The 12,510-nt window shown below is 37.2% G+C and overlaps 1 protein-coding gene across 4 annotated transcripts in view; it reads right to left on the bottom strand.

Moving 5' to 3' along the window:
* HACE1 (HECT domain and ankyrin repeat containing E3 ubiquitin protein ligase 1) overlaps positions 1 to 12,510 on the bottom strand; it is a 106,335-nt gene that overhangs the window by 59,377 nt on the left and 34,448 nt on the right. For all 4 annotated transcript variants that reach the window (XM_060419218.1, XM_004011242.5, XM_042253365.1 and 1 more), the window contains 4 exons: positions 10,831 to 10,913; positions 3,048 to 3,144; positions 1,749 to 1,850; positions 999 to 1,105 (listed from right to left, as the gene is read on the bottom strand). In XM_060419218.1, the coding sequence (XP_060275201.1) occupies positions 999 to 1,105; positions 1,749 to 1,850; positions 3,048 to 3,144; positions 10,831 to 10,913 (389 nt within the window). The remainder of the gene's footprint in view (positions 1 to 998; positions 1,106 to 1,748; positions 1,851 to 3,047; positions 3,145 to 10,830; positions 10,914 to 12,510) is intronic.

The following is a 12,510-nucleotide window of genomic DNA, read 5'->3' as shown; positions in this document are numbered from 1 at the left end:
GTAAAAGAGAATAATAGAAAAATTAGCAAATGGTTTATCGAGTAAGACTGTTTAAGAAAGACTTAACAGATAATAAATAAATCCAAGATAGCAATCTTGGACCATGAATGTAAGGAACATTTTAAGCAAATAGTCCCGAGTATGATTCTGGTCTGAAGTATATGAAAAGTACGAAGGAAGACAGGAATAAAGGGCTGACATAATGGATTTGACAATGTAGCTGATTTACAGAAGCAGCATCAAGCTGCGAGGAACAAAACCCAGTTGCACACAGAGGTCAGAGAAGATCATGATCTATTCTAAGACCATCATTGTATTAAAAGTTGAAGTAAAAAGAAAGCTACAAAGGAAGAAAGTATCCAAACTAGAAGTGGGCCAAATCTGTAAGCTAAGGAATAACACATTAACTATTTTTAAATGGCTGTTTAGTCCTAACTGGGGTGGCTAACCATATACAAATTAGTGGAGGTGCACGAAAATATTAAAAAGGCATTAACTTCATGGACTTAATTATGAGCCACTAAAACCACAGAATTGGAAAGAACAAAGAACTGAACTGAGGGGCACAGTTCAGGGAGAAAACTTTATAAAGAATCATGAGGGTTGATTCTTTATAAAGTTGATTTTTCATAAAGAACACTGCCGGGTTGAATAGTAGCCTATACTCAGTTTTGTAAATTAAAGCTTCCTAAACTACATTCTTGACACTTTACACATAGGACTAGTCTAAGCAATCATTTATAAAATTCTAGACACATAACCCAAAATCCACTTAAGTCAGTCTCTATTTTAGTCTCTTTAGACAGATTAAAGTCTCCTCAGTTAATTGCCCTAGTCCTTTAAAACAAAACAAACAATGATAACTCAACAAATTTTTAGAACATCTTAACACTGACAAAAGGCATCAACAAAATAAACTATTCCCAGAAAAGCCTAAAAAGAGACAAAGCTGACAGATATTGCTGCCTACTGATTTGTGTGTATTTTTAAACACTTACCTAAGCAATTTATGACCGTTTGTTGTGGCAACTTCAGCAAGGCTTGTTAGAATCTTTAAATACTGGCTTTCACTTTGCTGAGACAAATGCTCCAGAACTTGCCGTAACTAAATTTTTTACAGATAAAAAATATAATTACATAATAATCCAATAAACTTCGTCAAGAAAGGATGTACTTATTAGCTTGGTAAGTTATCCCAAAGCCCAATTAGCTGAATCAAGTCCTTTACAGATATCTGCCCTTGCATAAAATCAAAAGCTTATACAGAGATAAGATGACATAAAATCTTTGTTCAAACTCACCCAGTGAAAAAGTATAAATAGATAGAACAGAAATCACCAAGTTTTTTTTATGGAAATTAATGCAAAACTTCTAAATTGTAAAAAAAAAAAACTTAAACTTTATAATTATTCAAAGAGTATATTACAAATACAGAGCTCAGTAAACTAGTGATTGCTAATCATAACATGATATTCCTTCTTAGGTTCTTTTCCTCTACCAATGGGAAATATTCTAATTATCTTAAGAAGAGATCAAAGGTGCAGAGGACAGAAGACTCACAGGGCCAAATATTAGCACAAAGTTTATTAATTATTATGCAATTCATACTCACCCTATAAGCAGATAAGCCAATTCAAATTATTTAAATATTTACATAGTAAAATTACTAAACACATTTGTAAAATGCCATATACACCACATATGAACAAAGCTTGTTCATTTACACACTATTAGCACAATTGTATTACCATGTTTTCTCGGAGATCTTCATTCTGTGTCATTTGAATAATTGTCTGGAAAAGCCTAGGGTGGTACTGAATTAATACTTCACAGGTCTCTCCATAACCACCCTAAAAACAAGATTTAAGATTATCTAGGTTTAAAAACAAAATTGCTAAAGGAAAACTAGTCTCTTCTACATATAAGTTTGGTACCAAATATGTGAGTCTTCCACATCAAGCAACTGTCCAGTTCTCTGTGGACACTGACTGGGTGTCCCACCGTTTAATTCAATTATGATGCTAACTGCCTGGAGTTAGGGCACACTACACAGGAGGGAGTCAGTCCTGCAAGAGTGCCCCCAATTCAAAAGCCAATCACAGGTCCACATCACCCATCCTTTTGACTAACTATAAGCAAGGTCCTCTAAGACCTACTCCTCGGGTTTAATAATTTGCTAGAATTGTTCATAGGACTCAGGGAAACACTTTACTTACATGTTTACTATAAATGCTACAACTCAGGAACAGGCAAGTAGAAGAGATGCGTAGGGCAAAGCATGTAGGAAGGGGCACAGAGCTTCTGTGCCCTATCTGGGTGAGCCACCCTCTCAGCACTTTGATGTGTTCATCAACCTAGAAGCTCCCTGAGAACCACATTGTTTAGGGTTTTTATGAAACTTCCATTACACAGGCATGAATGATTAAATTACCCAGTCACTGGTAACTCAACTCAGACTCCAGCTCAACTCCCTCCCCAGGAATGGGGGAAGAGGCTGCTTCTAACAACATGGATGGCTCATCTGTCAACCAGTCCCTTTCCAGAAACTACCGAGGGTCTTTCAGTCATCAGTCATCTCATTAAAACACAAAAGACATTCTTATTACTTTGGAGATTCCAAGGGTCTTAGAACCTCTTGTGTTCGTAACTGGGATATAGGCAAATATATATTTCTTATACTATCACAGTTTCTTTTAAAGATCAAATTCTTAACAGACTAAGAATCTTTGCACCCATCCTCTCACTTGAGGAAAAAAAAAACGATCTTACCTGTCTCAGTTTCTATTAGAAAGTAAAGTGACGTGAAGTGAAAGTCGCTCAGTCATGGCTGACTCTTTGTGACCCCATGGACTATACAGTCTGTGGAATTCTCCAGGCCAGAATACTGGAGTGGTTAGCCATTTTCTTCTCCAGGGGAACTTACCAACCCAGGGGTCAAACTCAGGTCTCCCGCATTGCAGGTGGATTCTTTACAAGCTGAGCCACAAGGGAAGCCCAAGAATACTGGAATGGGTAGCCTACAGTAGGAATATACATTAACAACATACCTGTACACATAAATCCAGAGGGGTTACTCCATTTTTATCTGACAGATACTTGGCTCCTCGTAACAGAAGAATCTGTGCTGTGTCTCTCTGACCATGACTGTATAGAAACAGAACCAAGTTAACATATGATCTTTTTAATAAGACATAAAAATGTCTTTTGAAACAAGTTATGGACAGTTAGCATCAATCAACGGAGGATGACAATTTTGACACACTGAGAGGAAGATCTGAACTACAACCTCAACAGTTAGAAAAACTTACCAATGTTAAGTCATACCTTAATAATGTAGATAAGAAACTGACCTAGTGAATCTCAGAATTGACATATTACTTGGGACATATTACTACAATAACTCAAAACATTTTGAGATAAGTTGCTGCTACTCAGGCTTATGCTGTTTTTTTTTCTTTCAATCACTTTCTTCTCAATTCTAGCCTGACCTGCTTTCCACCACAAAGGTCCAAGTTTCCAGATTTCTTAGTCCAAAAGAATCTCAATACAAAAAACAAGTGTACATTTTATGACGCTTCAATACTTGGTGAAAAATAAAAATAAAAGAAGGAGAAAAGACAAAAATCAAAATAAATTAATGGGGGGAGATTAATTAGCAAAAAATACTATCTAATTTCCAACCTTCATTTTATCAGCCCACTCAGTCTGGTTTCTGCTGACAGCTATTCAATCTGACCTATGATGAAAAATTCTTATCCACATGCCCTATTTGCTCAATTTGCTCTTTCAGGTAGGTGTAGCAACCACTCTAAGCCAGAAAGACGTTGTTTTGGGAGTTACAACCACTAGACTCTAGATTTCATTATTTTTTTTTAATATTTTTTTTATTTAATGTTTTTGGCTGTGCTAGGTCTTAGTTGCTGCTTGGGCTTTTCTCTAGTTGTGGTGCATGGGCTTCTCATTGCAGTGGCTTCCCCTGTTGTGGAGCAAAGGCTCTAGAGCGCTCGGGCTTCAACAGTTTGCTGCACATGGGCTCAATAATTGCAGCCCCCTGGCTTTAGAGCACAGGCTCAGTAGCTGTGGCACACGGACTTAGTTGCTCCAAGGCATGTGGGATCTTCCTGGACCAGGGATCAAACCCATGTCTCCTGCACTGTCAGGCAGATTCTTTACCACTGACCCACCAGGGAAATCCCTGAAAGTGGAAGTGTTAGTCATTCAGTTGTGTCTGACTCTTTCTGACCCCATGGATCATAGCCCACCAGGCTCCTCTGTCCATGGAATTCTCCAGGCAAACATACTGGAGTGGGTAGCCATTCCCTTCTCCAGGGGATCTTCCCAATCCAGGGATTAAACACATGTTTCCTGCACTGGCAGGCAGATTCTTTAACACTGCTGCTGCTGCTGCTAAGTCACCTCAGTTGTGTCCGACTCTGTGCGATCCCATAGATGGCAGCCCACCAGGCTCCCCAATCCCTGGGATTCTCCAGGCAAGAACACTGGAGTGGGTTGCCATTTCCTTCTCCAACGCGGGAAAGTGAAGTCGCTCAGTCGTGCCCAACTCTTAGCAACCCCGTGGACTGCAGCCTACCAGGCTCCTCCATCCATTTTTCCAGGCAAGAATACTGGAGTGTGGTGCCATTGAGCCACCAGTAAAGCCTCTAGGTTTCATTATTTAAAGCTACTTTTACAAAATGCCCAAGGAAGTCATACAGCTTCAAAGAGTAAACTACTACTCAAGCACAAGTGAAACTCGAACTCATATCTCTGGTTTTCTAGACCGATACTCTTCCCACAGTACTGTTACCTAAAAAGGTATGTTATTTCATAGAGATAAAGACTATACAGATTATTAGAAACTTAGATAAAAGCAACCTACTCATTCTCTTCCACAAAATGACACTGCATAAAGTTTAACTGAAATTAATTTCAAAAACAGCATCCTAGTATTAACCTGGTGGCAGATATTGGTGTATCACTCTCTTGAAACTTTATTATAATGCTGATTACCTTCCTTAAAACAAATATCAACAGATGAAAAATAACTTAAGAACAGTATCTAATTAACTCTGAAAAAGCAGAAAATCGAGCAACCAAGTAAATCAGTAATCCCTCCAAAAGCGACAGAAACTAATTTTACTAGTCTACATTAAGATAAGTCTTCATCAAGCATCATTTCAGGTGGAAGTGCTGGCCACCACATTATGTATTATCTAGTTAACAGTAATTATTTTACAAATAACACTGTCCTAGTCTGTATAATACCTAAAAATAAGGACTATGAGAAAAGAAACTAACTCGAGTTTACTTAAGGAAACAATGATTTTCTTTGCTAGGACCCAAAGTTCACAAAGAGTCAGACAGGAATGAAGTCACTTAGTACTAGTACTCATACTAAGGTTATGAAAACCCCAGATTTACAAAGCTGTTCTGTTCGACTTTAGTGACATTTCTTTTACAATTATTCACTACCTGGGTCAGATGAGCAATCTTCCCAACTAAACTGTAAAGTTCTTGACAATAATTTGTTCCATAACACCAAGCAGGGCAATTGGCTTATAACATGTACTCAATGTTATCTGTTGAGTTATATAACGGGCTCTAATTTTAGATTACCATTCTTTTGACAAGTGAGCATTAAATAAGGTACTGAGCTACCAAAAAATAATAACAAAAAACCTTGAATAATAATTTATTTGGGATTAATTTCTTACCACATATAGCAACAAGAATAATTAATATCAAGGAAAAAATATCACTATGACATTCTTATGAAGCTGGAGTAAGTTCCAAAACTACATTAAAATCTCATCTGTAACCAGGTGGCATTTAATTTCAAAAATAAGTTAAAAGAAACAATTACTATAATACATAAAATCTGCATAATCTCATTAGGGTCACAAGTGACTCATGTGAAAAAATTGCAAAGAAGATTATCCTGTTACAGACTTCTCAAAATGCTGCATGAAAGATTTTTCAGTTCAAATAACTACAAACATGTGCTCATTAACTATTCTTTACAATTCAACTTATTTTTTTATACTGATTGAGATAACTCCCTTCAAGGAAGTGCCAATGTATTTCATGGAAACTAGGAAGTTGGCAAAGTGAAGTTGCTTAGTTGTGTCCGACTCTTTGCGACCTGTGGACTGTAGCCCGCCAAGCTCCTCTGTCCATGGGATTCTCCAGGCAAGAATACTGGAGTGGGTTGCCATTTCCTTCTCCAGGGGATGTTCCCGACCCAGGGATTGAAGCCAGGTCTCCCACATTGCAGGAAGACGCTTTAACCTCTGCATCCCCAGGGAAGCCCTTAAATACAAGAATCCAAGTACTAACATTAAAGATTTCAAGGGAGGAAAGGAAGCCAGGAAGGAGGGAGAAGGGGGAGGAGGCGGGAGAGGAGGGGCGAAAGGTGTGGCCTTACAGACATCTCCTGCCACCTACACATACCCAGGCGTTGTAGGACTTTTCCCTGGGCTGGCAAAGGGAACACTACAGGTTTTATTTCTGTATTTCTAAAGTAGTATTTCTAAAACACTTAGAACTGATTTCTCAAGAACTTTCAGGTCTCCAACTTTAGGCTCTGCAATGATACAATTTGAAAACTTGGCTAATGTGCATATAGTACACATATCACAACATTTTTTGGAAATGCTGATGAAATAAAGAGGCTGTATTTTCTAATAATGGTTCTTTCCTATTCTTAAAGTTTGCAATTTTGAGTCTATGGACTGTTTTATGTAGCTACTTTGTAGTGGATTTCCTAACTGAAAGGAGTTTCCCGGTAGTAGTTGTAAACCAGGTTCAGAATCTTACCTCTCTCACTTTTATTACAGACCTCCAAAATGCCATAAAAATCTCTCTAATTTATTGAATTTATATAACCCCAGCTAAACCTTGCTTTCCTTAACAGAATAAAAGTTATCTGCAGTTACACAAACTATTTGAAAATCACTATACATCCAAACCTTTATTAAAAGAACCAAGTTAAGGGAATGGGAAGTATTATGACTGAATACAAAACCAACCTAATCATTTAAGGATCTGAAGCATTTGCAGATACCATATAAAAGTCTTGAAAACAAAGGCACCTGAAGATCTGGGCAGAAGGAGAAAGTCAATGTGTGTTTATAGTCCACATGAAAAAAATCTAGTGAATTATCCTAATTCTCGTACAAAATACCTAGAGAGGAAAAGCCAGGAGATACTTCCTGTCATAATTTTAGTTTGAAAGCAATCTGAAATGACTCATTCACAGAAGTATTATTTTATTAGTGTTCAGAATTAGAATAGAATACAAAGGAAGAAAGAAAAGGCTTGCCTGTACTATGGGATAAGAGTCAAACTTCTCAGAAAAACCTGCAGAACAATGAAACTGAATGAGGACAAAACAACTCTGTGCTCCCGGGGTGCGGAAAAGTGTGCTAGGGCTGAGTGAGCGTCTCCCAACTACCAAGTGCAAAATCCTCTGCAGGATGCTTTAAATAAGCCATCTCATTTAATTAGCACAAGGTATGTATCAGTATTTCCATTTCACAAAGAAACAACGTTTCAGAGGTCAAGAAGTTGCATAGTTTGGGGGCTGTGATTTGAACCCCACCTCCTATACATTTCAATACCTTCTCAATTTAATTTAAAAAAAACACCTGTTTCAGCTGATCCTTGACTGAGACACATGATGATATACCTATTAACATCTCTGAACAACAAAAACTTACATTAAGTTCAGCTTTTCTATCTTAGAGCCCTGTAACTTGTCTACAAGATCAACTTGTTCTATTTCTCACTTTCCTTTCCCTTTTATGGGAGACAATACATTGGGAATAATTTATAATTTTTAACGTATACCGGGAAGTCCTAATGTATACCTTTAGATATCATGAATACAGTTAGAAGTCCGCCTACAAAATGAATCATCTTCCATGTTCCATATTTATCATCCTGCTACAAAATGAATTTATTTTCTAGTTTCAATTTTAATCGCATTTGCTTAACCATCTTTGTTCAGTGAGATATAATGTTTGCTCAGTTAAAACTTAATGACGGATATATAATACTAGCAGAAAGCACTTCTAAAAAATTCTTTTACACATCCCTATGCTCAGACTAACTATACAAATATCACAGTTAAGTGCAACACTAATATACCTATATTTTACCAGTACCCATAGCATTGTTTTACATAAGATAGCTTTTAAAAATGTAATTACAGTGATTTACTCATTCAAAAACATTTACAAGCATCTAAGCACAAAGCACTGTACCACACAAGGAATATAAAGTGATGAATAAGACAAAATTCTTTCTTTCACTGGGCTTTCAGTCCAGCAGGGAGACACATTATAAACCAGTAAATAAACACTATAAAATACAAAGTGCTATGAAGGAAATTATCATGATGCTGTGATAGGAAATATGCAGACAGGCCTACTTAGATTGGTCAGGAATTCCCTCCTAAAAATTAACAATGAAGCACATGGAGTCAGTCACATAGAAAGTCTACGGAAGAACATTTCAGGCAAAACAAACAGCACGTAGAAAAGCCTACTGGAAAAAATCCACTGCATTTGAGGAACTCAAAGAGAAACAATGTGGCTGAACCACAGTGAGCTAAGCAGGATCAGACCACGCAGGTTTCGTGAAAGAAGGCGTACATGCATGCTCAGTTGCTCAGTCATGTCCAACTCTTTGTGACCCCATGAAATGTACCCTGGCAGGCTCCTCTGTTCACGGGATTTTTCAGGCAAGAATACTAGAGTGGGTTGCCAATTTCTCCTCCAGGAAAGAAGGCAGAGTTTGGATTTTAATGGAAATTCAATAAAGAGGCACTGGAAAGTTTAAATACAAGGTTTAAACACAAAGAGATAACAGCCAAATCATGTTTTAGAAGGTCACCATGGCTTCTGAGGAAAGAACAGAAGGTAGGGAAACAACAGAGGAATCAGGAAGACCAGTTAATAGGCTACTGCAGTATTCTAAACAAGAGATTACAACTTTAACTAAAATGGTTTAGCAAGGTGGAGAGAAGTGATGAGATTCAGAATGTATTCTCAAAGTGGAAATTATAGAACTTACTAATGTACTCCAAGTTGAGGGTCAGTGAGAGAGATAAAGAGAAATAAAAAATAATGACTAGTTTCTGGCTTACACAACTGAGAAGATACGGGTTCCAATGACTGAGATGAGAAAAACTGGAGAAAAGCCTTGAAAAGGAAATCAGAAGCAATATGTTGGATATGTCAACAGTTGAGATTCTCTGAGACGTCCAAGTGATGATATAAATCAAGAACTGGACATTCAAATCTGAAGTTTCAAAGAAAGGTCTAATCTAGAGATAAGCCCTCAAGATAGGATATGATTTCAGGAAATCAATGATATTATTCATAAATTCAGGACACTAAAAAAGGAAGGGGTAGGGTATTCTAGCCAAGTAATTGAATTTTAAGTATAACATGAGAAAAAACCTGGATTCAGGGAAGATCTAGAGGTCTAGAGATTCAGAAGTCTTTGTGTTCTAATTGAAGGCTTAATGATTTAAATTAGTCAGATCAAAGCAACATTAGAGACCTTAAAAGAGAAGTTAAACAAGGAGAAAAGCAGATGTTTCATCTAAAACAAATCTCCAGGTAATTCCTGGGCGGTCCAGTGGTTAGGACTCAGCTCTTTTACCGCCAGGTCTCAAGTTCAACCCCTGGTCAAGGAAATAAGATCCTGCAAGCAACACAGTGCGACAGAAAAATTTTTTAAACCTCTGGTAAAATGACATGAAAAAGAAAAGAGCTTTCTGGAGAGCATTATAGCTAAAATAGGGAGCCTAAATAAATACTACAATTCTTATAATCTAAACCAAAAAGAAAAATTAAGTGTACTGTGAACTGCTCCTAACTGCAACTAATTGAACATACCGTATGGGGTTGGGGGGGAGGTATGTGTATTATTACACTGTCAGCTCCTTAAGGACTGGGGTTTATTTAGACTGTATCACTAATGCCTATAATACTACATGGCACATTGCTGCTAAGTTGCTAAGTCGCTTCAGTCGTGTCCGACTCTGTGCGACCCCATAGACGACAGCCCACCAGGCTCCCCTATCCCTGGGACTCTCCAGGCAAGAATACTGGAGTGGGTTGCCATTTCCTTCTCCAATGCATGAAAGTAAAAAGTGAAAGTGAAGTCAGTCAGTCGTGTCCAACTTCTCGACCTCATGGACTGCAGCCTACCAGGCTCCTCCATCCATGGGATTTTCCAGGCAAGAGTACTGGAGTGGGTTGCCATTGCCTTCTCTGTACTAAATAAATGTTTGCTTATTACATGACTGAATCAATGAATAAAAAGTATGCTTAAAGAAAATGAACTAAGACAAAAGTATAAAAACAACTTAATGCATAACTTAATATTTAATAAGAATGATTAAAGAATATTTTTTAAGTTACAAATCCAGAGAAAGCAAAGACACAGCTCTGAACTAAGACATGCTTTAATAGCTTATCCTATTGAAACTAAGCTGGTACTCGATAAAGAAAATGATGGAAATTACTGGATTATTGATACACTCGTCTTATTACTTACCAAGTAATTAGCCTAAAATTTAAGTAATCAAGTAAATCAAAAGCTTCCACTTACAACATATGAAAACACTGGCAGTATAAAACACTTTTCATCATGCAGTTAAATAAAAGAAACATAATGCTATATAAGTCTTCTTAAAAGGGAGCACAGTATTTCTGGGAAAACAAGAGTTTTAGAAAATATAAAAGTATGTTTGCGTTTGCAAATACAGCAGATACAACTTTCTTTAATGAAAGCATCAGGCAATATAAAATATCATACCTGCAAGCAAAGTACAGTGGAGTGGCTCCTGATACATTTGGTCTGTTAATATCAGCACCACTGTCCAGCAAGCACTGCACTGTCTGGGAAGAAAACAAACAAAACTAAAGCCAGAGAAGTCAAATAAAGACAGTTACGACAATTTTAATCCACTTAATAAGGAAAGTTCTTACCACAACCCGAAGCTTTGAAGAAGAGTAGCAACGTGACAATTATGATGGCTGAATAAATTACACTTTTTGTTAAGCTCCAAGTCTCAGGCACTACACAGTATTTGTGGAATTATCAATGTAATGTAAATTGTGTTAACCTGGGAAGGTTCCAGAAAATCACTGACACATGAAGTAGGTACCAAAGACTTGAAATGTGGCCAGTACAACTGAGGAATGGAATTTTAAACTTTATTTTATTATAATTAAGTTTAAATAGCCACATACGGCTAGTAAACTGGAGAGTGCTGATCTAGATATGCGAATTTTTTGCCTCTAAAAATAAATAGTAGATAGCAGAGGCTCTAACCTTCTCAAAATTCAAAGAGCATAATAATTAAAACACAAAATATTAAAAAGCTAAGAAGTCCTTTACTGTTCACAGTAGCCAATGCCAACTCAGTTTCTCTGATAGCCATTCACATACAATCTTGTCCCCTAAGCTCTACTTCTGCAATCATCTGAAGTGTACTAAGGTATACGTCATCACATGTCTACAGGATAACTAAACATGAATGGACAGACAACACTTAAGGCAGAACTGAAGCAGGCCTCTAACCTGAAAAACAAACAGAAAAAGGAAGAAAAATAAAGAAATAAAGGGAACCAAAGTAAATAGCAAAAAAAATCTTTTAAAGCAACTAATACTTTTCAGACAGACTAGATACTATCCATGGGACACAAACGAGATTCTGGGGGGAAAATATTCAGAGAATTAGACGTTAAAAATTTGATGGAAGAGTAAAAATTCAATGTATATATACATGTGAAGCCACTTCAGTCCTGTCTGACTCTGCGACCCCGTGGACTATATATAGCCCACCAGGTTCCTCTGTTCATGGGGTTTGCTAGGCACGAATACTGAAGTGCGTTGCATTCCTGGGGATCTTCCCAACCCAGAGACAGAACTTGGGTCTCTTGTGTCTCCTGCCGTGGCATGCAGGTTCTGTACCACTAGCACCACCTAACAAGCTCAAAAATTCAGTGGAAGTTTAGAAATACAGTGTTGAAAAATTCTACAAGAATCAAAAAGACAAAGAACACAGGAAAACTAGAAAAAAAAACGACTGGAGAAAACTAGCCAAGCAATCCAAGGAGGCATGTTATAGAAACTGAGAATAAAGGAAATAAAGGAGGTAAGAGACCAAAAGGAAGTCATGAAGAAATAATACCAAAAAAATCTCAAAGAACTGAAGAACATAAGTTGCTAGATTGAAAAGGCTCACCAGTGCACAGCTTAAAACATTAAAAGGCCTACAATAAGGCATATCAAAGTAAAATTTCATAATACTGAGGATAATAAGATTCCAGAGATAAACAGAATTCAGACTGCCATTAAACTTTTCAAGAGCTACATGGAAATGTAAACGATGAAACACCCCCAAAATTATAAAGTGAATGACTTTGAATGTAAAATTCCACAGCCAGCCACACTATCATTCAAATATAAGCTTTTAAATAAAAAACACGC

This window comes from Ovis aries, chromosome 8 (genome assembly GCF_016772045.2).
Source record: "Ovis aries strain OAR_USU_Benz2616 breed Rambouillet chromosome 8, ARS-UI_Ramb_v3.0, whole genome shotgun sequence".
NCBI classification, from domain to species: Eukaryota; Metazoa; Chordata; class Mammalia; order Artiodactyla; family Bovidae; genus Ovis; species Ovis aries.
The sequence above is the reverse complement of the archived record's forward strand: the minus strand, read 5'-3'. Positions and strand labels throughout refer to the sequence as shown.